Source organism: Megascapheus bottae, chromosome 14 (assembly GCF_031878675.1).
Source record: "Megascapheus bottae isolate mThoBot1 chromosome 14, mThoBot2.hap1, whole genome shotgun sequence".
NCBI lineage: Eukaryota > Metazoa > Chordata > Mammalia > Rodentia > Geomyidae > Megascapheus > Megascapheus bottae.
In genome coordinates, this window is record NC_143522.1 from 52,786,893 (window position 1) to 52,814,156 (window position 27,264).

The window sequence follows — 27,264 nt, forward strand, 5'->3', positions numbered from 1 at the left end:
CGTCCGCGTCCCAGCTCCCCCCCCCCCCCCCCCCCCCCCGGCCGTCCGCGTCCCAGCCCCGCCCCCACCCGTCCGCGTCCCAGCCCCAGCCCCGCCCCCGGCCGTCCGCGTCCCAGCCCCGCCCCAGCCCCGCCCCCGGCCGTCCGCGTCCCAGCCCCGCCCCCGGCCGTCCGCGCCCCCCCCCGCCCCGCCCCGGCCGTCCGCGTCCCAGCCCCGCCCCTCTCTCCGGACGCATCTCTCGGCCCCATCATCACCCGGCGCCAGGCCCTCCCTCCTGCCCCCACTTCTCCTCCCTCCTCCGTTCCCTCCCTTCCTCCCTCCCTCCCTCCTTCTTTCCCTCCCTCCCTCCCTCCCTGCTCCTGCACCAGGAAACGGCCGGATCCCGGCAGCGGCCTGACCCGTGAGATCCCTAAACCTGGCTGGCGGGCGGGGTCGCAGCCCAGCGGAGGTGGGGGTGAGGGAGGAGCTGGGCCCCGGGGCCGCGCTGGCGGGGCCGGGGGGCGTGCGGTGGGGAAGCCGGGCGTGGAGACGGTGCCGGCCGGAAGCCCCGGGCCCTGGGTCTCCGGGAGGACGGTCCTTAGACATGGACTCGGCCGCACAGCTGGTGGAACGATGGGGGCAGGGGCCCAGTCCCGGGGGTGCCCGGCCCTTCCCCGGCCAGACCTCCACCCAGGCCTTCTCCACCGAGTTCTGATCCCTGCTTCCCCTCGCCAGGGCTCCACGCTGGCCGGGAGGATGAAAGGCCCCAGCTGGGGGCCCCTTGCCACCAGCGCTGGGTCCTAAGAGCTGCCATCCAGGCTGGGTGAGTGTCCTCTTTCTTTCTGCGTCTCGTGTAACCCTGGGCTTCTCCCACCTTTCTCTTCAGCGCCCGTCTCCTCCCCATCTTGTGCTTCTGCCAACAGCTTTCTCGCTTGCTCCTGGGAAGGCCCCAAGTCCCTTCCTGGAGCTCAAAAGGGTGCATTGGAGCCGGCGGGGGGAGAGGGTGTTACAGAGCCCGTGTTACGAAAGGAAGCTTAACATATCCCAAAAGTAAATTTCCCTCATTCAATTTACCTTTAATTTGGGAGATGACAAAGTTAGTGGCCAGCCTCCCGGTGCCCTGGACCTGCACCGGGACTTCGGCCCTGGCCCAGTGAGTGGTCTCTGAGCATTCCCTCTCCTCTCTCCCCGGGTTGGCCAAAGCAGAAACAAATACCGCCTCTGGGTCTCCGTCCTTAGTTCCCATATATTCATGCCCGTCTTCATCTTTGCCCCTTTCAGCCGCCCGGATGGCGACCCCAGCCTCGGCCCCAGACACTCGGGCTCTGGTGGCTGACTTTGTAGGCTATAAACTGAGGCAGAAGGGGTATGTCTGTGGAGCTGGCCCCGGGGAGGGCCCAGCAGCTGACCCGCTGCATCAAGCCATGCGGGCAGCTGGAGATGAATTTGAGACCCGCTTCCGGCGCACCTTCTCTGATCTGGCAGCTCAGCTGCATGTGACCCCAGGCTCAGCCCAGCAACGCTTCACCCAGGTCTCCGATGAACTTTTCCAAGGGGGCCCCAACTGGGGCCGTCTTGTGGCCTTCTTTGTCTTTGGGGCTGCCCTGTGTGCCGAGAGTGTCAACAAAGAAATGGAACCACTGGTGGGACAAGTACAGGAGTGGATGGTGGCCTACCTGGAGACACGCCTGGCCGATTGGATCCACAGCAGTGGGGGCTGGGTAAGAAGCTTCTCCGTTGCTGCTCTGCACACCTTTCTGCAAAGCTGGTCTCCAGGAGGGGCGGGGGAGGGGGGAGGGACTCTGATTTGAAGTGGGGCAGCTGTGCTGGGAAGGAGGTCTGGGGACTTGAGCTCCGGTCTGGGAGCCATCAGACTGGGAGGCCCTGATCCATCCACACTGATCCTTGCACTCCAGGGCTGCTACACAGTAATCACTGGATTACTCATGGTCCCTAGCAGAGGACAGAATACACAGTGGCCACTGAGTGCCTCCACACAGAAAAGCTGTTATACCTTGCCCCACGCATAGGAGGTGGGGAGGACCAGGGAGGGGGGTGGTGCTTAGTCTCAGCAAAGGATGGTAGTTCTGAGCTGAATTGTTGTTTGCTAAAGAAGCGATGTGGGGTGGGGGGTTCACTTGAGGAAGCGAGTAAGCCAGGTCCCCCCCACCCTCTGGGAGGTGGGTTGATACAGGGGCGATCGGAGCTTTGGCTGAAGATGAGCAGGGTGTGGGGTAGTGCTTGCAGTGGATGGAACTGGAACCCTTCCTCTCCTCTTCTCTCCACATTTTCCTCTCCTGATATCCCTTTCTCCTCTTTCTCTTCTACTTCCCTTCTCTCCCACAGGCGGCGTTCACAGCTCTGTACGGGGACGGGGCCCTGGAGGAGGCGCGGCGTCTGCGGGAGGGGAACTGGGCGTCTGTGAGGACAGTGCTGACGGGGGCTGTGGCACTGGGGGCCCTGGTAACTGTAGGGGCCTTTTTTGCTAGCAAGTGAGAGAAAGTCTGGGGCCAGGTATGGTTAGGTGTGGCTGGGGAGGGAGGGGGGGGCAGGAGGGCAGAGATCGAGCAAAGAATGCCTTTGGAACAAGTGGGGTGAGCGAATGGTCCTGGAGCAGGGAAGGCTGCAGGGGGGAAGGTCCTGTGTGAGGGAGCTGAGCAAGCCAGGCAGGAAGAGAGAGCTGGAGATATTGGGGAATGTTTTTTAAGAAGGTGAGGGTCTAGGCGATGGAGCCATTCCAAGATTGGGGGGGGCATGAGGAAGGGGGCAGGTTCACACCTATAGGATGGCACACAAAACCACTTGGAGCTTGCTGCACAACTCCAGGGCTGGTGGACTTGCAAAAGGAATTGTGCTTCCATTGGCTGCATCCCTTTGGAATGGAAGCTTGGTGATGAGGTGGTGGGAGAGGTTGGCTGTGGCTGAGGGCTGCGTGGACACATGTGCATGTGCACGTGTGCTGTGCATGCTGGGCTGTTTGTCTAATCTGGCGCTGGTAGGATTCTTCAAGGAGAAAACATTCCCTCTTGCAATGGCAAGAACAAGAAGGGATAGTTCTTCACCCTTTCTTTCCCCCCTCCCCCTTTCCGGTCTTTGTTCCCATGCCTCAAGGTTGAGGAGAAACACTGTATCCTGACCCAGGACTCTGGCAGCTCTCTGCTTAAAGGCATTGGCAGGGCTTTGGAGAGAAAAGCTGTTCTGCAACTCACCTTGTTCCTTCATCACCTCCCCCCTCCACCTGTGTGCATCTTGCACTTGCTGCCGCCTTCTGGGCTGGTGGAGGGAGGGACTGTGGAGCCTTGGAAGGTGGAAGCTTTGGTAGCTGGACCTGCCTGCCACCCTTCCTTCCTCCTGTGGCACAATGGTGCCTAAAATGTTGCCTATTTTGGGGACCTCTGCACCTACACTTAAACTCTAAATTGGGGCTCTGATTTTTCCTTTTGAGAGGGTTAAACTCAAAACTCTTGAATTGGGGCTCTCAGTTTTCCTTTCACGGGTCTGGGCATCAATGCTGATCTAGAATACAATCTGGATCCTGCATTGTCTCGGTGAGATGGTTGCTGCCTTGAGAGGAACATTCCAGCTCTGAGCCCCTGGGTGTGATGGTGACAGGTATTCTATTACTGGCCTATTCTTTGTGGTGGGCTTTGGTGCTGCTTTATCAGGGGCCAGGTGTATGGGTTCTCGAGTACCTAGAAGCATTTATATTTCATTTGAAGCCACCTTATTTGCATTTCTATGATTTGTCTCTACTTCAGAGTCTGACGATACTAACTTTCGAACTCGACAGTCCTCTAGAACAAATCCAGACTATAGCTTTTTTCTATCGAGGGAGAAATTCACTCCAAATAATGCAGGCCCTGAGCCAAACCTCACTGCTGCACTTTGCAAGGTGCTCCAATTGCTGCTCTCCCAGTGCTGATTTCCTTCTCAGTGCTCTAGAACCCTGCCATGGTCCTGAGCACTGATCCGCTTAGCCAGACCACCGTTGACTTCTTGGGGATGTTCCCCTCGGTCCTAGAATGTGGCATCCTAGTCTTGCTTGCTAGAATGTGGACCAAACTGGCCTCAGGTGTTTAGTCCAGACCTTTGCTTTTGAGAGAGGGCTGCACTTTTTAAAGGTATTTATGGGGGAGGTGGTTAGACTGCATGAGCCACTTGGGCTGTTATTGAGTGTGCTGAACCATAAACTCAGAGTCGGTCTGTGGCAAGCAGTTGGGGTGGGGGGAAAATCTCCGACTTGCTCAGGACAAACTAGGCCAGTGGTTTTCAAACTGCTTGGCAGGGCCCCTAAGTATCCCAGGGGTTGCGCCTCAGGAGTCCTTGGGGAGGTGAGCAGACTGGGCAACTCACACAGAACAGCTCCCCTTGTAGCTATGTTACCTATCGGGGTTCAGGGTAAGACTTCATTTGCATTGAGGGGTTTGCTGCTGAAAGACATTGGAAAACCACTGATTTAGGCCATCAGCTCCCCCAGGTTCAGAGGAGATGCTTCACCCCACCCTCTCCCACAGGACACCAATCCACTTAGCATTCCTGGGGCCTTCAAAAATTAGTACTGAAATGTCCTGCTCTGAGGCCTTCATACCTGGGTGGAAGAAGAGGCTGTTTTTCTGAAAGGGGAAAGGGCTGGGTCTGCATTCCAAGAAGCGTAGCCTAGCTAGGATCACAGTGGGCAGTTTTGGCCTGTTCTGCCCTTCATTTGAGGGGCAGTGGAAACCCCAGAGACTCTTCTGTCAGGGAAAACTAGAGACTCTCTTTCAGAGCCATATAGTTTCTTGGGATTAGCTCTTGGCCAAGAAGGCTGAGTATGGCTCCCAATTTTTAAATCCATTTCATTTTTATTAAATGAGGGAAATAAATATAATGACCATTTTTAAAGATGAAATAGATGGAGAGGAGGTTTCTTGCTCTCCAGAGCCCAAAGGGACAAATAGAGACTTTGCTTAGGCCAAGAAAGGAGCGGAAGTAGGGCAACTCAGTCCTGCAATTATTAATCCCACTCCCCACTTATTCTAGGGCATACATACACTATTTTACTTTTTTAAAAATCATAAAACAGCAGGAGAAGAGATTTGGTTAGTTTAGAAGAAAAGAAAAGCTCTATAAATATAAATATATATTCCTGTATTTTTATTTAATAATTTATAAATACCAAGTTCATTTGACTTTTATTTTTGTGTAATATGTAATGGTGATATTAAAAAAATAAATAAAGCCCAGAAGTTTAATGAGAAGGTCTGCACAGGGTTTTGTGACTTCTATATGCTTTAGCCTGGGGCCAGAACATTAATTAATACAATCAACTCCTCTTAACCTTGCTAAGAGTTATAGGGATTGGGGAAAGTGTTGAGATTTAAAAGAACAATGTTCTACCATCCTCCTTACCCACCCCTACCCCGGTTGAAATCCCAGAGCCAAAACTTCCACCTAAATCCTGACCTAAACTCTCAAGATAGGGTAGATATATGGTACTTTGGGACAAATGCAAACAAATATGAAACAAAAGAAACAACAAAAATATTTGCAGTTCCTAGTTGGAGTCCAGCCTTTTGTCAGAAGTGTGCAGGTGATCTGCAGTCCCTCCTCCCTGACCCCCTCCTGGCCCTTCCTAATGGGGCAGAAATGGAGCCCCTGTTTCTGTGTAGTTTGGGCCATTTTAATGAAAATGGCTAAAATGAGTGGGACCTACCTATACCCTTAAGTCTAGGACCACAAAGTCATGTCTGAGCAGGGTCTTGGGAGCACATTCCTATAATCCTAAGAGGGTAAGATGTGAGGATTCCAGTTGAATACCACTCTGGCAGAAAATTCCACTCAACCAGCAAAAAGCTGGATTGGAGCTGTGGGCTCAAGTGATAGAGTGTGAACCTTAAGCGGAAAGAAAAAAAAAAAAAAGAATATGAGGCCTTGAGTTCAAGCCCCAGCATTGGTACCACAAGAAAAAAAATAAGTCCATAAGAATAATGATACTGGGCTGGGAGTTTGGCCTAGTGGTTAAAGTGCTTGCCTAGCATGCACAAAGACCTGGGTTCGATTCTTTGGTACCACATACATACAAAAAAAGCCGGAAGTGGTGCTGGGGCTCAAGTGGTAGAGCTCTAGCCTTGAGAAAGTCCAAGGACAGTGCTCAGGCCCTGAGCTCAAGCCCAGGACTGGCAAAAAAAAAAAAGAATAATGATACTAATGTGTTTCAATTGGAAAATTCTATAATTAAGTACAATAAATTGGTAGTTGGGTGAGGAATATCATTTCTTAGAGGAGCTTGTGTTGCTTTTCCCTTTTTTTCTATAGAAAAATCTGCAGTGGAAGCTCTAGCAAAACCAGAGTGACTTGAACTTGGCACTAGGAGAAAGAATTAGAGGCGTTTAATGGTGAATAGTGTCAGGTTCGATAGCTAGTACATTTCTGCTGCAGCGTGCTTGATCAAATCTGAGACTTTTTTGTTAGTCATGGGGTTTGAACTCTGGGCCGGAGCTCTTTAGCTCAAGACTAGGGCTCTTCCTCATGAGCCACAGCACCACTTCGTTTTCTGGTGGTTAATTGGAGCTAAGAGTGTCATGGACTTTAGTGCCCCGGCTGACTTTGAACTGTGATCCTCAGATCTCAGCCTCCTGTGTAGCTAGGATTACATGCATGAGCCACTGGCACCTGGCAAATCTTAGACTTTTTAATTTTCAGTTAACTTGCAAAAAGCCAGAAGTGGAGATGTTGCTCAAATGGTAGAGCTCCAACCTTGAGCAAAACAGACAAATGAGAGCACAGGCTCATGAAACAAAGCAAAACAACAACAACAACAAAATATCGTACTGAAGTGTTTTTCATTTTATCATTCATTTCTAGAGCAACTATCTAAGAATCTCCTGTGTACTAAGCACAGCTGCAGGCACTGAAAGCAAAGAGAGCAGACAAAGGTCTCTGTCTGTACATTCCTTTTATTCTGTTGACCTTAAAAAAGTAATTTCATATGTTAGAAGATGATGAATACTAGAAGCAAACACTTAAATGGGGAGACTTAATATTTTTCAAGCTTTTTTATTATATATATTTATTTTTTATAAAGGTGATATACAGAGGGATTATAATTATGATTGCAATTATATGAGTTAGGTAATGAGTACATTTCCTTTTGTACAGTATCTTCTATTCCCTCCTTTCCCAGTCCCTCTCCTCCGTCTCTACTCACAAGCTGTAAATAGTAGTTCACTTTCATCTGTGTCCAGTGAGCTCCACTGCTGCACTTTTTCACCCCTTTTCCCTTGAGTTCTATACCCTCCTCCCCATCCTGGTAGGTTTAAGTTTTGTTTTGTTTTTGTCATGGAGCTTGAACTCTGGGCTTTTGGGTGCTGTGCCTGAGCTCTTCAGCTTATGGTTAGCACTCTACCACTGAGCCATAGCACCACTTCCAGGTTTCTGATGGTTAATTGGACATAAGAGTCTCTTGGACTTTTGTGCCCAGGCTGGCTTTGAACTGAGATCCTCAGATCTCAGCCTCCTGAGTAGCTAGGATTACAGACGTGAGCCACTGGCATCTGGCTTAGAGTTAAATTTTAAATTGAATGAGTAAAACCATGAAAAATAAAATTGGAAAGATGCTTAAAATGGGTTTATGGACAAGGAAAGATGCTTCTATATTTACTGGGGAAAAAACTAATAGTATAACCTTATCTTGCTAAAACACATGTATATGTGCCTCTGTGAATATTAAATGTTGGGGTTTACTTGTGTGCCAGTACTAGAGCTTGAACTCAGGGCCTCATGCTCTTGACTTTTTCATTCCAAGCTAGTGATGTACTTACTCCTTGAGCCATACCTATATAACAACTTTTTTTGTTTTGTTTTAAATTAACTTTTAGTTATATGGGAGAGTCCAATGCAGACCTCATCCTGATAGTAGCAACCCTCTCTTTTCCCCTACCCCCTACTGAGCAGTAGCTTTTCTTGAATTTGTCTGTGCTCTCATATTCACAATGTTATTTAAGCCTTTCCTTTTCATTCTCCTCTCCCCTTTTCCTGAGTAATCTTTTGAGTTTGATTCATGCCTTATGTTTAGCCATATAAATTATATATATATATGTGCATATATATACACACACATATGAAAGATATGATTGCTGCTTTGAACTCGGCTTATCTCCTTTCATATGTCCTCTAGTTGTATGCATTCATTTTCCTGTAAATGACATGATCTTGTTTTTTCCCTTGCTTAATGAAAATTCGAGTCTTGGGCTTGTCTTCTCGGGCTGGCTTGAAACTTCAATCCTTAGATCTAAGCCTCCTGAATAACTAGAATTATAGATGTGAGCCACCCAGTGTCCAGCTATATATTAAAAATGTGAGGGGGGGTCAGGGATATTTATGTCAAAGACTTAGTGACTGTCTGGGTTGTAGATTTCTTTTTTTTCCTTTTTTTTTTTTTTAAAGTATTTTCAGATTTATTTATTTATTTATTGTTGGTCATGGGACTTGAACTCTGGGCCTGGGTGATGTCCTTGAGCTCTCCTTGAAAGGCTACTGCCCTATCCCTTGGGCTACAGTGCCACTTCTGGTTAATTGGAGATAAGAGTCTCATGGACTTTAGTGACCCAGCTGGCTTTGAACTGCCATCCTTAGATCTCAGCGTCTTGAGTGGCTAGGATTCCAGGCCTGAGCCTGATTTATTTATTATGTGTGTATATGGTACTTGGGTTTGAACTCAGCCTCACACTTGGCTAGGTAGATGTGGCCCCTTCACATTTCGGTGGCTACCCTTCTTCTATTCAAGGGTGGATCTAGGGAGTTGATATAAGCAGGACCATACCACAAAAGAAGATAAGTAGGATCTGCTCTGAAAAAGGTAAGTAAATGACAAAGGTTCCAAGGTCCTATATCAGAACTGTCCAATGAAACAGAAGGCAAGTCACAGATGTAATGAGATCATCAAAAATGCTCAAACAAGCTGGGCATTGTGGCATGAACCTATCATCACCCAACTACTCTAGTAGCTGAGGCCAACCTAAGCTCTATAGTGAGACACTATCTCAAAAAAAACCCTAAAATTTTAGTAATAAAAGTTCATTGTATTAAAATATTAAAAATATTTTAAGCAGGGTGCCAGTGACTCACGCCTGCAGACTGAGATACTCAGGAGGCTGAGATGTGAGGATCGAGGTTTGAATCCAGTGGTATAGTGCTAACCTTGAGCAAAAGAGATCAGGAACAGCTCCCAGGTCCTGAGATCAAGCTCTAGGACCAGTACCGAAAAATTAAATAAAATTAAGTTATTCTCTATTCTCCTTTTCATACTAATTCTTCTAAATTCAATGTGTATTTTATACTTTAAGCACATCTCAAATCCAAGTACTTATGTTTCAAGTTTTCAATTGCCACATTTAACTAGTGGCTACCGTATTAATGTAGTTCTAGATAATAGATTATTTGCATGTGAACATTTCAAAGTAGGCATTAAAACTAGGAATGAGGGGCCAGGAGTTTGGCTCTGTGGTAGAGTGCTTGCCTAGCATGTGCAAAGACCCAGGTTCGATTCCTTGGTACCACATACATAGAAAAAGCTGGAAGTGGTGCTGTGGCTCAAGTGGTAGAGCTCTAGCCTTGAGAAAGCCCAAAGACAGTGCTCAGGCCCTGAGTTCAAGCCCCAGGACTGGCAAAAAAAAAAAAAAAATGGGCCAGGCTCCCACTTGTAATTGTAATTGCTATGGAGGCTGAGATGTTAAGATATGGTTTGAAGCCAGCTCTGGCTTTAAAGTCCTTGAGGCTCTTATCTTTAACCAACTGGAAGCTGGAAGTAGATCTGTGTCTCAAGTGGAAGAACACTGGCCTTCAGCAAAACAAATAGCTCAGGGTCAGTGCCCAGGCCCTGAGTTCAAGTCCAGGACTGGCACAAGAAGTTAAATAAAAAATAAGAATGAAACTATCAAGAAGCCAAATAGTGACAAGACTTTCTCTTCCTGACTCCACTAGAGAGGCTTCACTTGGCTTCAGCTCAGAGCCCTATACTCTCACTTGGCTTTCTTGCTTACAGCTGGTACCCTACCACTTGAATTATCTTCAGCCCCGACTTTGCGCGCGCGCGCGCGTGTGTGTGTGTGTGTGTGTGTGTGTGTGTGTGTGTACATATATAGTAATTTTTTATTTTTTGCCAGTCCTAGGGCTTGAACTACTATCCTTGGACTTTCTCAAGGCTTGAGCCACAGCACCACTTCTGGTTTTTTCTATGTTTGTGGTACTGAGGAATCCAACCTTGGTCTTTATGTGTGCTCAGCAAGCACTCTACTACTAGACCAAACTCCCGGCACCCTTTGTCTATTTTTTTTTTTGCCAGTCCTGGGTCTTGAACTCAGGGCCTAAGCACTGTCCTTGGGCTTGTGCAAGGCTAGAGCTCTACCACTTGAGCCTCAGCACCATCTGTGGCTTTTTCTATGTATATGTGGTGCTGAGGAATTGAACCCCGGTCTTCATGCATGCTAGGTAAGCACTCTACCTCTAGGCCAAACTCCCAGCCCTGCTTTGCCTATTTTTTATTGTTTAACTTTCAACTTCACTAACCATTCCTTTTTGTTAACACATTTTTGCCTCTTCTGAGGCATACCAAAACTTCCTTTTCCTTTTATTTATAAATGTATAATTTTTTATGATCATAATGATGTTTAGAAGGATTACATTTGTAAGGTAGTGGGTATATTACTTCTTTTCTCCAGTTGTGTGGCTTGAACTCAGGGCCTGAACACTGTCCTTGGACTTTTCTCAAGGCTAGAGCTTTACCTTTGAGCCACTGCACCACTTCCAGCTTTTTTTTAATCTCCTATGTATGTGGTGCCAAGGAATCGAACCCGGGTCTTTGTGCATGCTAGGCAAGCAATCTACACTAGGCCAAACTCCCAGCCCATAAATGTATAATTTAAGGATCAGTACAATCTGGAAAAATCCCATATTACACCCCAGGCTCACACCTGTAATCTGAGCTACTCTGGAGGCTGAGATCGGAGGATCTCAGGATCTGAGGCTCTAAGCCAGCCTGGGCACAGCAGCAGCAGTCTGAGAGTCCTACCTCAAAGAAAACCACAGGTGGCACTGTGGCTCAAGGGGTAGGGCAGTGAGCCTTGAGCTTTAGGGCTCAGGGACAAAGTCCAGTCCCAGAATTCAAGTCTCACCCAGGACCAACAACAACAACAAAAAATCCCATATTACATACTAACCCCCCCACCCTCAACCATCTGAGACTGGGACTCAGCTTTCATTTATTGGCTGGCCCTGTACTACCTGAGCCAAACCCAGCCTGATAAGATCAGTTAGCATTTATAGAATACAGGGTGTTAGGCAAAGGGAAAACAAATATAAATAAGTGGTATCCTTGCCTCATTTCAGTATCCTTTTAAGTGTATTTATGTCTTGATAATCATTGATGCCTTTTAAAATAAATCTTGGAAGTTGGAATGACTTTTTAAAAATATGTGATGAGCTGGTTGCCAGTGGCTCACACCTGTAATCCCAGCAACTCAGAGGCTGAGATCTGAGGATGGCGGTTCAAAGCCAGCCTGGGCACAAAAGTCCATGAACCACACCTCCAATTAACCACTAGAAAACTAAAAGTGGTACTGCGGCTCAAAGTGGTAGATCTCTAGCCTTAAGAGCTCAGGGACAGTGCCTCACAACCAACAAAAAAAAATAGCCAGAAGGAGCACTAAGGCTCAAGTGTTAGTCTAACCTTGAGCAAAAGAAGCTCAGGGACAGTGCGCAGTCTCTGAATTCAAGCTCCATGACTGAAATAAATAGTAATGAATGTAGACAGATTATAAAACTCCCCTCTTTTTTTGTGTGCTGGTACTTGGGCTTAAACTTGGGCCTGAATGCAAGAGCCTCATGTTCTTACTCATCTTTCTTGCTCACAGTTGTCTGCCACTTGAACTATGCCTCCAGTCCAGTATTTTGCTGGTTAGTTGGTAAAAGAGTCTTTTGGACTTTTATTCAGCTTCTTTCACTTTGACAAACATCTTTACTTTTTAGATTACTTTAAAACATAAAAACTACACTTGGGTGGCTCCTGTCTGTAATCCTGGCTATTCATAAAGCTGCCAACCAGTGCAGAAAAAAACCTCATGACTCATCTCCAATTAAGCAGCAAAAAGCCAGAGGTGGAGGGGTAGCTCAAGTAGTTAAGCTACAGCTTTGAGTAGTAAAGCTAATTAAGAGCTCCAGGCCTGCCAGGTGCTGGTGGCTCACGCCTATAATCGTAGCTACTCAGGAGGCTGAGATCTGAGGACCGCAGTTCAAGGCCAACCTGGGTACGAAAAGTCTGTGAGACTCTTATCTCCAATTAATGACCAGAAAACCAGAAGTGGCTCTGTGGCTCAAGTGATAGTGTGGTGGCCTTGAGCTGAAGAGCTCAGGGATGGTGCCCAGACCCAGAGTTCAAGCCCTACCACTGACCAAAAAAAAAAAAGTGCTCCAGGCCCCGAGTTCAGGCCATAGTACTGGCACACAGATACAGAAAAAGCATATAATTGTGTTTGTGTATACCTTTGTATATTATTGGAATTTGTAGTCTTTTTCCAGCTTTCAGTATGGTATACGTTTTTTTTTTAATTAAAGCAGACATTATGATAGCTTTGAGCTTAATTTTGAAAACTGGCTTTTAATTTCCTGTATATTTCTTATTAGCTCCATGACTTGAGAAAGCTCTTTAACTCTTTCTTCTCTTACCTATAAAAGATTATGGTTTGGGCTGGGAGCATAGCCTAGTGGTAGAGTGCTCACCTTCCAAGCACAAAGCCCTGGGTTCGATTCCTCGGTATCACATACATAGAAAAAGCTGGAAGTGGTGCTGTGGCTCAAGTGGCAGAGTGCTAGCCTTGAGCATATAAAGTGTCCAAGGACAGTGCCCAGGCCCTGAGTTCAATCTCCATGACTGGCAAAAAAAAAAAAAAAAAAAAGATTATGACTTGTTGGATAAGATGCTGTGGCCTAAAATACCAGAACTCAGGAGGATGAGGCAAGAGCCTCTCAAATTTGAGGCTGGCCTGGGCTACATATAAAAATATTTTTAGGGCCGGGAGTTTGGCCTAGTGGTAGAGTGCTTGCCTAGCATGCAGGACGACCGGGATTCGATTCCTTGGTACCACATACATAGAAAAAAGTCGAAAGTGGTGTTGAGGCTCAAGTGGTGGAGCTCTAGCCTTGAGAAAGTCCAAGGACAGTGCTCAGGCCCTGAGCTCAAGCCCAGGACTGGCAAAATAAATAATATATATATATGTATATATATATTTAAATAGTGGGAAAAATTATGGAATTTCGAAGTATTTACTTCACAGTTGTTATTAGGTAAGACTTCAATGAGATAAAGGAATAATCTGTTTTGAAAACAAATGCTAAACAAAAACAGAATTCAAAGGCATTTAAAAAGAATCACATTTTTAAGAAGTGAAGCTGTGGCCCTGAGATAAGTCCCACTACCAGCACACACACACACACACATTAAAAAAAAATATTTTGGGCTGGGAGCATGCCTAGTGGTAGAGTGCTTGCCTAACATGCACAAAGAACTGGGTTCAATTCCTTGGTACCACATACACAGAAAAAGCCAGAAGTGGTACTGTGGCTCAAGTGGTAGAGCTCTAGCCTTGGGAAAGCCCAAGGACAATGACCAGGCCCTGAGTCCAAACCCCAAGACTGTCCAAAGAAAAAAAGAAAAGAAAGAAAAAAATTGCTAGAGGGCTGGGAATGTGGCTTAGTGGTAGAGTGCTTGCCTAGCATGCAGTATAAAGCTCTGGGTTCAATTCCTCGGTCCCACATACACAGAAAAAGCCAGAAGTAATGCTGTGGCTCTTGAGCAAAAGCAGCTCAGGAATAGTGTCCAGGACTGATCCAAAAAAAAAAAAAAATTGCTAGAAAAAGTGGGAGTGAGCCAGGTGTGATGGCTCACGCCTGCAATCCTAGCTACTCAGGAGACTGAGATCTAAGGGTCAAGGTCAAAGCCAGCCCTGGCACCAAAGGATCTAAGACTCTTATCTCCAATTAACTTCTAGAAAACAGGAAGTGAGGCTTAGCTCACTAAGGGTGATAGTAGGGTGGTAGCTTTGAGCTGAAGAGCTCAGGGATAGTGCCTAGCTCCATGAACCACCCTTCCCCCTTCCCCCCCAAAAAAAAAGTAAGTGGTGGGAGTGAGGCTGGTGTATGGGGATGAGTGTAAGCAGTGCTTCTGACCTGTTGGTTTGCTAGTAGAGCTCTTCCCTGGTCCAATTTCTCCTGTTCCAACTCTGCTTTCTTCTAGCAGCAGTACTAGGGTTTAATGAAACACCTTCTAGGCTGGCACTCTTACTTCTTGAACCATACATTCAGCCCTTGTTAAACTGTGTTGGGCTTCATATCCATTTGGTTTTCAAACTTGTCCCTTGGTTTGCCGGATTTTTTAGTACTGGGGTTTAAACTCAGGCCCCAGAGCTTGCTAGACTGGCCTGGCACTCTCATGTGTGTCACACCACTGGCTCTGGTTTGTTTGGCTTTGTATGCCAGTACTGGGGTTTCAGCTCAGGCCCTTGTGCTCTTTCTTTTTTGTTCAAGGCTAGCCCTCTATCACTTGAGTCATACCAAAACTTTCAGCTTTTTGCTAGCTAATTGGATAGGTGTCTCAAACTTTTTAGCCCATCTGGCTTTGAACAGAGATCCTCCTATCTTCTTTAGTAGCTAGGATTGCAGATGTGTGCTGCTGGTGTTTGGCTGCTGATTACGTTTTTTTTTTTTTTTGTCAGTCCTGGGGTTTGAGCTCAGGGCCTGAGCACTGTTCTTGGGTTTTCTCAAGGCTAGAGCTCTACCACTTGAGTCACAGCACCATTTCTGGCCTTTTTTCTATGTATGTAGTACGGAGGAATTGAACCCTGGCCTTTATGCTTGCTAGGCAGGCATTCTACTGCTAGGTCAAAATCCCAGTCCCTGCTGCTTACTTTTGAGACAGGATTTTGACAATTATTCTGTCTCTGCTAGTCTCCAACTGTGATCTCTCAGCATCCCAAGTAGCTAGGATTGTAGCAATGTGAGCCACCAGCAGAGTCCCTCCGTCCCTCCCTCCCACTTTTTTTTGTTGGTGGGTGGGGCTTGAACTCAGGCCCTGGAAGCTGTCTCTGAGATCTTTGCTCAAAGCAAATGCTCTACCGCTTTGAGCCACAGCACTACTTCTGGCTTTCTGGCGGTTAACTGGAGGTAAGAGTCACATGGACTTTCCTGCCCAGGCAGGCTTCGAACCCTGATCCTCAGATCTCAGCCTCCTAGCTAAGATTACATTCCTGAGCCCCCAGCACCTGGCTTACCTTTCTTTTTAAACAGTGTGTAGAATTTCCACTTAAATGTGGCACCGATGTCTTTGCCAGGGCCAAGTCTCTCTGATACCGCGGAGTACAGAGCTGTAGTGAAAACCTGCTAGGGGAAATGCTGGGCTCTTAAAGGGGCTTAGAAGCTGGGGTGCTGCAAAAGATGGAAGGTGGCACCTAGACCTCCAATCACTATACCTATCAGTCAATAAACACCCCGCCGGAGGACGTTGTGTGTTAGGCTCCTGTGTGCCGCACTTGCCACCTCGTTAGGAAACGGGAAGCACCACACGAAACCGTGAAGCAGTGGAGGTAGATCCACTGGTGTCAGGGCAGGAGGGCAGGAGGGCAGGAGGGTGGAAAGCTTCGCGGGAGATGGTGCCCGGGCCTGCAGGCCGCGGTCTGATTGCGGAGCCACACAGCACACACACCCTGGAAGCCAGATAAGCACAACAGTGGCCATGTCCTGGCGCACCTGAGGCCAGAGTAAGGGATGGTGGAGACTACCTGGCTGGAAGCGGTGAGCCAGTGTGGTAGCAGTGCAGAGTGGAGGAGAGACTGGGAGACTGTAAAGTGGCGGCCACACAAGATCCTAAGCTGGGGTCCAGGGCCGCAGGGGGCTGGGGAGAGGCGGGCTGGAGCCGAAGGCCTCTGCGGGACGACTCCGGCGGTTTGGGAGGGAAGTGGAATGTAGTGGGGAAAGTCGGGAGAGGCGCGCTCTCTCCTGGAATGTTCCATTCAGAACTTGAACTTCCGGCCACAGCCCACCCACTCTGCTTTTCTGCCTAGGGGACGGGTTTCCGAAAATCTCCGCCCCGTTCCGGGTCTTCCCGGCAGGCATTCATTAGCCAGCGGGAGGAGCAAGATGGCGGCACGCACGGAGCGCAGGCTGGTCATGTGACCTCGGGTTTCCTGGGTTCACGCCCAGCGGGCCGTTCGGGGCAAGGGTCACCTGTCACGCACGCGATTAACCCTTCCATTCTCGCAAGCCAGTTGGCATCTAAGACTGGACTACAAGCGACGAGGCGATGGGAAGATTGGCCCGGACCAGCCCTACTCAGGGACCAATCACCGAGCGTCCTATATTTCGTGGGCCCGCCCGCAGGCGGGGAAGAAGGGAAAATGTCGTCACAGCGTGGCCGTATTGTTACCTAAGGACTTGGAGGAGGTGGGACTAGTGTTGATTGACAGACAGATTTCCCCTACCGGGATTTGAGGATTTGGCGCGGTGCCCCGCCTTGGAGGTGGGGTCTCATTTGATTGTCAAGTAATATTTCCCAATGGAGTTGTAGCCTGGAGTGACGGGCAGGCTGCTTAACTAATGAATCCTCGGCGTGGCCGGCGCAGTTCTCCAATCGCCGGGCGGCGGGCCCCAGTCTGAGCGGCGATGGCGGCGGCGGCGGCGGCGGCAGCGGCAGCGGGGGCTGCGGGCGGTCGGGGCTCCGGGCCGGGGCGGCGGCGCCATCTTGTGCCCGGGGCCGGTGGGGAGGCCGGGGAGGGGGCCCCGGGGGGCGCAGGGGACTACGGGAACGGCCTGGAGTCTGAGGAACTGGAGCCTGGGGAGCTGCTGCTGGAGCCCGAGCCGGAGCCCGAGCCTGAAGAGGAGCCGCCCCGGCCCCGTGCCCCCCCGGGAGCTCCGGGCCCTGGGCCTGGCTCGGGAGCGCCTGGCAGCCAAGAGGAGGAGGAAGAGCCGGGACTGGTCGAGAGTGACCCCGGGGACGGCGCCATTGAGGACCCGGTGAGGGAAGGAGCGCGAGCGAGCAAGCCGGCGGGCCGGGTCACGGGAGGCCCCGAGCCGTGGCGAGCGGGAGGCAGGCTGGGGGTGGGGTTGGGCGGGGAATAACGTGGCTGGGGCCGGGCGGGGGCCGGGTCCTGGATCTCCACAAGAGCCTGCCTCCCTCGTCGGATCGGGCGTCATGGGTGCCTAGGGTTGCTCTAGAGAGAAGGTAACTTGCTTTTCTTTTCATCGGGACCCTCGCGCGGGGCGAGGGAAATGGCCGAGGCTGGGCGCCGATGTGAGTGCACGGCACGGTTCCCACGTCGGTGCCTGTAAGCTCTTCTGCATGCTCTCTCCCCTCGTTGTAGGAGCTGGAAGCGATCAAAGCTCGAGTCAGAGAGATGGAGGAAGAAGCTGAGAAGCTAAAAGAGCTACAGAACGAGGTAGAGAAGCAGATGAACATGAGCCCACCTCCAGGCAATGGTGAGTTAAAGCAGGCGGGTGCACACGCCGCCCCGGTCCCTGGGTTGGAAGGGTGGTGGGGAGCTCGGAGAATGTAGCAATTGGATTCTGGGGACCTTGGGGCTGCTTGTTTGAGAGATTACTGGGCAGGTGCTTTGGTCACAGTCCATTATGTGTTCCACTGACCTTTGTGAGACAGAAGCTGTGTTTTGGTGGTGGTAATCTTGTTTCTCTTTGTCCCTTTTATAAATGTCTTTCTCTTTGTTCTTGGTCCGCCTCTACCCTTCTTGGGGAGCTTGCCAGCTGGCATTTGACCTTCACATCTAGCTTTTTTTTTTTTTTAATCTTGTTGGACATTCTTTAATTTGGACTTCTCAGAGAAAGAAGTGCTTGAGTGTAAGGTGCTTCTTTAATGTAGAAATGCTAGATCTTAGTCTATGCAATTTTATTCTTTGCTCATTGAGGCGTTTCAGATAAAGCTATTCATTAAGTTTTTGCTTTGCGGTGAGGAAATTCCTCTATTTTTCAATGATGTATTAATTTGTCAAATAGTTAGAACCTACTATGTGCCAGCCACTTTCATAGCTAATAAGTACAACAGGAGTTTATTAATATCAGTAGTGATCGTGAATGTACATATATTGCTCCAGTAGAAAAATGTATTGACTTGTAATATTATTTTTCTTTCAAAGCTGGCCCAGTGATCATGTCTATTGAAGAGAGGATGGAGGCTGATGCCCGCTCCATCTATGTTGGCAATGTATGTATGAAGGCTCTTAATTTGGTTTACTTTTGGGATTTAGGATCTTGAATATCTCGGGGGGGGGGGGGGGGGGGGGGGGGGAGGGTAGGTGGCAGTTTGGGTGTTGAGGAGGGGTGCTTAAGAGGTAAGAAGTAGCGGAAGGGTCACAGTGGGGTTGGAAGAAAAGCAAATTACTTCTTTAGAGAACCGTTTTTGTTGTGGCCTTTGTATATATAGATGGCCCAGGCCAAGGGTAAGGCAGGGTACTTGTTTAGATAGGAGTTTGCTAGTACCTGTGAAATATACCACTTCTCCTTAGGTGGACTATGGTGCAACGGCAGAAGAGCTAGAAGCTCACTTTCATGGATGTGGTTCAGTCAACCGGGTTACTATACTTTGTGATAAATTCAGCGGCCATCCAAAAGGGTAAGTAGGTAATTAAGCCGAGGTGATTTCAATCACAGTTTAAGGACAGAGAAAATGGTTGTTTGTTTTCTCTTGGTGTGCTGGGAATTGAACCCAAGGCCTTGTGCATGTTAGGCATATGCTTTATTACCACAACTATTCCCAGCAATAGTTTGTTTTATCTATTGAGCAGTAATTGCTTACTATTAAAACAAGCAGTCTTTGTCCACTAGTATATGTTAGTGTTCCTGTGTATCAGGTTATACATGAATGCCCTCAGAGATCAGATAATAAAATTGAAGACTAGCTGTGGGTGGCCTGGTCTGTAATGTTCTAAGATCAGTTGGAAATTTTGGTTAAAACTTTTCGCGCGCGCGCGTGCGCGCGCACGCACACACGCACGCACGCAGCCTAAAAAATGTGAACATGTATTCCAACAAAGCATATGGGGGGAAAATTGAGTTTAACCTGTGAGCTATTTGTAAACTCAGATAAATTGGCAATTGCTCCTTTTAGGTTTGCATATATAGAGTTCTCAGACAAAGAGTCAGTGAGGACTTCCCTGGCCCTGGATGAGTCCCTTTTTAGAGGAAGACAAATCAAGGTAAGCCCAGAAGCTTGGCTGTTCTGGTATTATACACACTCTCCATATTGATACTTAGGCTTTCCTTTATATCGTTCCTTCATTCCAGGTGATTCCCAAACGGACCAACAGACCAGGCATCAGCACAACAGACCGGGGTTTCCCACGTGCCCGCTACCGTGCCCGGACCACCAACTACAACAGTTCCCGATCTCGATTCTACAGTGGTTTTAACAGCAGGCCCCGGGGGTCGCGTCTACAGGTCAGGATAGATGGGCTGCTCCTCTCCCCCGCCCCCCCCCCCCCCACTATCCCTGTATGCTTCATTCTCTCCTGATCTGAGGACCCTGCCCCTCCCCTGGTCTCCAGGGACTGAGCTCCTGCCTGTGCAGGGTGAGGAAGGTAGCTGCAGGCCAGGTCAGGAGGCCAGTTTCTTTCTTTCTTTTTTTTTTTTTTTCTGGGAGCAAAAATTGGTGGTAAAGGCTGATATGGTCTACGAAGTACCTCCTCCATGGTCACCTCCCCCCTCCCCTTGGGAATTGCTGGCTGTGAAGATGTTTACACAAAGCTATCAAGAAAATGGGCTTCATAACAGGGAAAGCACTGCTGGGACTTCGCTACTCTTTTCAGAGCTAGGGAGTGATTCAGGTCCCAAGCCTCCCTTGGAAGAATACCAGAGGCTGTGGGCGGATTTTAAGATACTCTTTTGAGTTGAGCCATTCTTTTTCACAGTTAACTTTATCTCAGGGGACCTACTGTGGTATCCAAGTTGCTCTTGTTTGTTTCTTTGTATTTAATAGATGATGTTTATAAACCTGGGCTTTTCATGAGATAGATAGGTTTTAGGACAGGTGGAAGAAAACCATGTATAAACAAATGGGCCTTTTTTTTTCTGGCTCCATTATCTGAAAGTGCCAGCGTTTGGCAAAGTATAGCCCCTCATTTCATGTCCAGCTCCCATCTACTCCTACTCTTATACCCAACCTCATTTTTCAGGTGTGTTACTATGTCTGAGATTGTGGAGATGGTTTTAAGGGTGCTTGAAAACTTCATGCGTCCCTTCCCTTTACAGTAACTGGGGCGAGGGCCCACGGGGAGGGGCTTGCTGACCTAACTAGTGATCAATGTTAACACGTAACTCTCCTTCTTTCTTCCAGGGGCCGGGCTAGAGCGACATCATGGTATTGCCCTTACTAAAAAAAAAAAGTGTGTATTAGGAGGAGAGAGAGGAAAAAAAAAAGAGGAAAGAAGGAAAAAAAAGAATTAAAAAAAAAAAAAAGAAAAACAGAAGATGACCTTGATGGAAAAAAAAATATTTAAAAAAAAAAAGATATACTGTGGAAGGGGGGAGAATCCCGTAACTAACTGCTGAGGAGGGACCTGCTCTGGGGAGTAGCGGAAGGCCCAGGGGCGGGGCAGGGGGCTGCTCATTCACTCTGGGGATTCGCCATGGACACGTCTCAACTGCGCAAACTTCTCCCCATGTTTCCCTGCCCCTTTTACTCCCTTGGGGGCTGCTCAAGGGTAGGTGGGCTTGGGTGGTAGAATGGTTTTTTTTTTTTTTTTACCCAGGGCTCTGGAAGGACATCAATCTGTTCTGCTTGTTACCTTCCCTCCATCTTCTCCCTGCCTTTCGCAGACCCCACCTGCCTGCTTCTGTCCTCCAGGTCTCCCCCCACCCCACCCCTCTCTCTGGCTCCCTGCCCCTCCAGATTGCCTGGTGATCTATTTTGTTTCCTTTTGTGTTTCTTTTTCTGTTTTGAGTGTCTTTCTTTGCAGGTTTCTGTAGCCGGAAGATCTCCTCCGCTCCCAGCGGCTCCAGTGTAAATTCCCCTTCCCCCTGGGGAAATGCACTACCTTGTTTTGGGGGGTTTTGGGGTGTTTTTGTTTTTCAGGTTTTTTTTGTTTGTTTTATTTTATTTTATTTTTTTCCTTTGCCTTTCTTTCCCTTTTATTTGGAGGGAATGGGAGGAAGTGGGAACAGGGAGGTGGGAGATTGGATTTGGTTTATTTCTTTTTTTTTAGCTCATTTCCAGGGGTGGGAATTTTTTTTAAAATGTGTAATGAATAAAGTTGTTTTGAAAATAAAAACTGTTCTGGTCCTTTGGGTGTGAGATCATTTATCTGCCTACTTTGTAGATTGCACACTGCTGTTCATTCTACCATGGGAATAGTGTTTTGGAGAGGAAGTGACCACTTGTAAATTAAGGAGTTAAGAATTAAATTGCAAGTAGCAAGAACATTTTGTGTTAAGGATGGTAGTCTGGTTTCTGGAGTTTAGTAAAAGAGTAGCCAGACTAGAATGTCCGATAGTGAGTTCCCTATACATGCAAATTGAAGCATTTATACCTACCTTTTTGTGGTGGTGGTGGTGGTGGTGGGACTTGAGCTCCACCTGAGTGTTGTCCCTGAATTTCTCCCTCAAGGCTAGTGTTCTAGCCTTGGAACCCCAACTCCACTTCCCAGTTTTGGGGTGGTTAATTGAGTCACAGACCTTACTCTCTGAGCTGGTTGTAAACCATAATTCTCCCACCTTAGTCTCCTGAGTAGTTAGGCATGAGCCACTAACACCTCAACTTTGGCCCATCATGGGGCTTGAACTCTGGGTGTGGATGTTGTCTTTCAGCTCTTTATTTTAAATTGGGCTTTACAATTGACTTGTTTAATGAGTACTTGTTAGCCACTTTGACTTGATTTCCCCTTAATTCTAATCTCATTGGTCTTAAAATTCTTGGGGATTTAATTGCTCCCAGCACAAGTTATGGTAGATTATTTTCATTATCTGTAGAGAACCTCAGCATACTTTATCCACCTATTCACTTGTTCTCAGAATGTGATGGGATCCTCTGCTCCCTGATGCATTACTGAGTATACTAAACTTGGCCTTGCACTTGCTGAGCAAGCCCCCTCACTTAAATACCTTGCTCCGCCCCAAATCTTTTTGCTTGACTTTGAGTAAGATCTCATGCTTTTGTTTTTGCCAGTCCTGGAGCTTGAACTCAGGGCCCGGGCATTGTTCTTGAGCTGCTCTTCCTCAAGGCTAGCAGTCTATTTGAGCCACAGCTCCACTTACAGCTTTTTCTGTGTATGTGGTACTCGGAGGGATTGAACACACTTCACTCATGCTAGGCAAGCGTTGTACGACTAAGCCACATTCCTAGCCATCTGCACTCCTGACTAGCTGGGGTTGTTTTCTTTATGATTTCCTTTAGATACTTAAGTAAAAGTTGCTTTGACAAGTGGCTTTGTTCTGTGTCCATGAAACCTTAACATACTTCCCAACTGAACTTACAGGTTAGTGTTAATCACCAACACGTTTGATTATTATACTGTCTCACATTGATTGTATAGGTCAGTCTTTAGATTTCTGGAAATTCCTGCAAAGGCCAGTTAGCAAGAGGCTGGATAAAGTGTTTACTATTAACTGTATTAAATAGGTGTCAACATTTTAGGCTGTGTTGTTAATGCTGGGCAAGTCTTGTCCACTAGAGGGCATCAAATAGCTAGTTCTAAAACGCTATGGAAGGGTTTTGGTTTTCTGCCTTTCATTTTCTAGGTTCAGAATTAGTCTACTTACACTGCTTGGGCAACTCTTCATTTGCTCTTGTTGCCAAAAGGATTTTGTGCAAAAGTCATCTACCTACCTTCCTTCCTTCCTTCCTTCCTTCCTTCCTTCCTTCCTTCCTTCCTTCCTTCCTTCCTTCCTTCGCTCCTTCCTTCCTTCCTTCCTTCGCTCCTTCCTTCCTTCCTTCCTTCTTCCTTCCTGCCCTCTCTCTTTCCTTTCTTTCATCATGGGGCTTGAACCCTGGCCTGGGTGCTGTCACTAAGCTCTTTAGCTCAAGGCTAGAGCTCTGCCACTTTGAGCCACAGTGCCACTTCAGGTTTTCTATTGTTAATCGGAGATACGAATCTCATGGACTTTCACGACCAGGCTGGCTTTGTACCACAATCCTCAGATTCAGCTTTCTGAGTTCTTAGGATTACAGACTTGAGTGACTTGATTTCCTCCTGAGGGTTGTTATCCTATGTACTTTTGATAGTGCTGGGACTTGAACTCATCACCTTGTACTTGGTGAGCCATACCACCAGCCCTACTTTTAGGTCTGGCTTATAATCATTGTGTATGGTGAGCCAGGCTTTCTTATTTTGCTTGTGGATCCCATTGCCCCAGCACCATTTGTTTAAAAAACTATGCTTTTCACTTTAAGTGATCTTGGCTCTCATTTGGGAATCAGTTGACACTTACATATTCTATTGTTCTGTATATCTTCTACTCTTCACTATAATTTTGACATTTTAGAAGTGTGGGCCTTTCAATTATATTTGTTTTAAAGGATTGTTTGTTTTAGGGTTTTTTTTCCCATTTCCCCCCAAATGGTACAATCATGTTTACAATTTCTGCCAAAAAGATAGCTAGAGTTTTAATATGGATTACAGTGAATCTATAGAACAATTTAAGGAGTAATTGTCTTCTTTCATTTTTTTATGGTATTAAGTATTTTTTTTTTTTTTTTTGCCAGTCCTGGGCTTGAGCTCAGGGCCTGAGTCCTGTCCTTGGATTTTCTCAAGGCTAGAGCTCTACCACTAGAGCCTCAGCACCACTTCCGGCTTTTTGCTATGTATGTGGTACCGAGGAATCCAACCCGGGCCTTCGTGCATGCCAGGCAAGCACTTTAACCACTAGGCCAAACTCCCGGCCCCAGTATTAAGTATTGTTATCTTAACAATATATCTTCCAAATCATGAAAACATGTTTTAATTTATTTAGATCTTTATTTTATTTTTTATTTTTTGTGGGTCATAGGACTTGAACTTGGCCTGGGCGCTGTCCCTGAGCTCTTCAGTTCAAGGCTACCATTTTTCTAGAAGTTAACTAGAGATAGGAGTTTCAGGTTCTTTTGTGCCCGGGCTGGCTTTGAACCTTGATCTTCAGATCTCAGCCTCCCAAGTAGCTAGGATTACGGGTGAGAGCAACCTCACCCAGCTTAGATCTTTCATTTCTATGAACAATTTCAATATCTTTTAGTACTGGGGATCGAGCTGAGAGCATACAGCATGTTAAGCAAGCACTCTATCATTGAGTTAAACACTTCAGGGCCGGGAGTTTGGCTTAGTGGTAGAGTACTTGCTTTATGCATGAAGCCCTGGGTTTGATTCCTCCATACCTCATACACAGAAAAAGCCGAAAGTAGTGCGGTGGCTCAAGTGGAAGAGTGCTGACCTTGAGGAAAGCCCAAGGCCAATGCTCAGGCCCTGAGTTCAAGCCCCTGGGACTGGCAAAAAAAAAAAATATATATATATATATATATATAATTTTCAGTGTATCAGTCTTGTACTTTTTTGCTAACATTATTCCTAAAAGCTTTGTTTAATTGGTGTTATAAGTGGAATTCTTGATTTCATTTTTAGATTGGTTAATTGCTGCTGTAAAGAAATATATAAGTCAGGTGCAGGTGGCTCACCCCTATAATCCTAGCTACTACTCAGGAGGCTGAGGTCTGAGGATCATAGTTCAAAGGCAGCCCAGGCACAAAAATCCAGGAGGCTCTTATCTCCGATTAACCATCAGAAAACTGGAAGTGGCGCTGTGGCTCAAGGAATAGAGTGTTAGCCTTGAGCTGAAGAACTCAGGGACCGTACCCAGGCCCAGGCAGGTGCTCTACCACTTGGGCCATGCCCCTACCCCTTTTAGCTTTGGTTATTTTTCAGTTAGTTGCTTTAGCCAGTCTGGTCTCAGTTATGTTCTTCCTACTTGTGCTTTCCTGATGTCAGCTGGGTGAATGAGATGGAGTTTCATGAAATTTTATGCCCAGGCTGGCTTCATCTCTACCTTCAGGGTAGCTAAGATTATAGACTTGAGCTGTTGTGCTCATTTTCAAAACCCCAAGGGCTGGGCACTGTCCCTGAATCTTTTTTTCGCTCAAGGCTCATTTTGAGCCTCAGCACTACTTCTAGTTTTCTGGTGGTTACTTGGAGCTAAGACTCTCACAGACTTCCTTGCTCAGACTAGCTTTGAACCATGATCTTCATATCTCACCCTTCTGTGTAGCTAGGATTACAGGTGTGAGCCACTGGCACCTGGCTGAATTTATTTGTAATAGTTGGTATTTTTTAACACCAGGTGAAGAGTTCTACTTCCTTTCTGTTTTGGCTGCCTTTTTCATTTTCTCATATAATGTTAAACCGCCAGATCTCCCTATTTCTGGAAAGTTTCAGGGAAAACTTTCCATCCTTCACTGATTATGATATTAACGCTGGCTTTTCATAGATGTCCTTGGTATTTCTTTGGTGGTTAAGTTGCTAGACTGAAGGTGAAGCTCAGTGACAGATTACTTGCCTATTATACTGAAGGTTTCATTAAACCCCCAACATAGTAAAAGTATAAAAATATCTGAGCTTTTATTGTCTTCTGATAAGAGTGCATAACCTTCTATAGTCTGAAGGTTACTGTTTCCAAATGTCCAGTGAGATGTTTGGAGATATGGGGCCTTTGGGTGGTGATAAAACCATAAAGGCTCTGCCCTTACCAAGAATAGTAGTGCCCTTATAAAAGAAGTTCCTGAGGGTTGTCTCCTTCTATCATATGAGGATTCAGCTAGAAGGCTCCATAAATGAATCAGAAACTGGATCCTAAGAGACATCAAATGAGCTAACACCTTGGATTTGAACTTCCCAGAATCTAAGGCCACACTAGACTTTTCATTAGGAAAAGTTGGTTGTCTGGTGGCCAGACTTAGAAGGCATAGAAATGTTCTTCATGTCATGTCATATACTGTAGGTATTCAGGGCTGTTAGCTTTTTTTTTTTCCCTTTGCTTGCTCGCATCTAGTGCTGGTTAATTAGCGGGTCTTGATTTTTTTTTTTTTTGCCTAGGCTGGCTTCAGGCCATGGTCTGCCAGGTGCCAGCCTCCTGAATAGCTAGGATTACCGGTATGGGTCACCAGCGCTTCACTACTTCACATAACTTTTTTAAGGGTATGCCCTTTAAGTTTCCTCACAATATACATGGAGCCAGGAGCTGGTGGGTCATATCTGTCATTCTAGCTATTAAGGAAGCTGAGATGTGACAATCACGGTTCCAAGGTAGAGAAGTCCATGAGACCCTGTTTCCAGCAAAAAGGCTGAGTTGCCAGTGTGGCTCAAGTGGTACAGCGCTAGCCTTGTGCACGAAAGCCTAGTGCGAGAACAATTCCTGATAAGGACACAAAGAAAAACATTACATCTCTTAGTTGTCAACCTTTTCTCTCTCTACCTTTCTTTCTTTCTTTCTTTCTTTCTTTCTTTCTTTCTTTCTTTCTTTCTTTCTTTCTTTTTCATCTTCTTTTTTTTTTCTTTAGCTCAGTTGTGGGCCTTGAACTCTGGGCCTGGTCTCTGAGCTCTTCAGCTCAAGGCTACAGCCCTACCCTTTAAGCCACAGTGCCACTTCTGGTTTTCTGGTGGTTAATTGGAGATGAGGGTCCCTCAGGCTGAGTGGCTTTGAATTGGGATCCTCAGATCTCAGCCTTGTGAGTAGCTAGGATTACAGGCATCAGCTACTGCACCTGGCTAACTTAAACTTTTTTTTTTTTCTTTTTGTGGGTCATAGGGCTTGAACTCAGCCTAGGTGCTGTCCCTGAGCTCTTCAGCTCAACGCTACCACCCTACCCTCGAGCCAAGCGCCACTTCCAGTTTTCTAGAAGTTAATTGGAGATAAGAGTCTCGGGGGTCTTTTGCACCTAGGCTGGCTTTGAACCTTGATCCTCAGGTCTCAGCCTCCTGAGTAGCTAGGATTACAGGCATGAGACACCACACCTTGCTAAACTTAAACATTTCTAAAACCTATGTTTCAGTCAAAATCCCTTCAAGAAAAGTAGGCATTTCTATTATTTGCCTAAAAATGATTTCCTTGAAGTTCCTGGAGTACCTAAAGGACTTAATATTATAGAATAATCCATTCATGGCACTTAGAAATATTTCCTATCTTGGGGCTAGGAGTTTGGCCCAGTGGTAGAGTACTCACCTAGCATGCTGGAAGACATGGGTTCGATTCTTCGGTACTACATACATAGAAAAAGTTGGAAGTGGTGCTGGCTCAAGT

At 47.0% G+C, this 27,264-nt stretch overlaps 1 protein-coding gene across 1 annotated transcript; it reads left to right on the forward strand.

Moving 5' to 3' along the window:
- The first annotated feature begins 318 nt into the window (after positions 1-318).
- On the forward strand, positions 319-20,406 carry Pabpn1 (poly(A) binding protein nuclear 1). The gene is given in 11 exon segments (XM_090345258.1): positions 319-400; positions 715-802; positions 1,261-1,700; positions 2,326-2,442; positions 17,364-17,478; positions 18,150-18,217; positions 18,519-18,625; positions 19,121-19,208; positions 19,297-19,434; positions 19,436-19,449; positions 20,345-20,406. Coding segments are annotated over 9 exon segments (1,119 nt in total). The 5' UTR covers positions 319-400; positions 715-802; positions 1,261-1,268; the 3' UTR covers positions 20,385-20,406.
- The last annotated feature ends 6,858 nt before the right edge of the window (positions 20,407-27,264 follow it).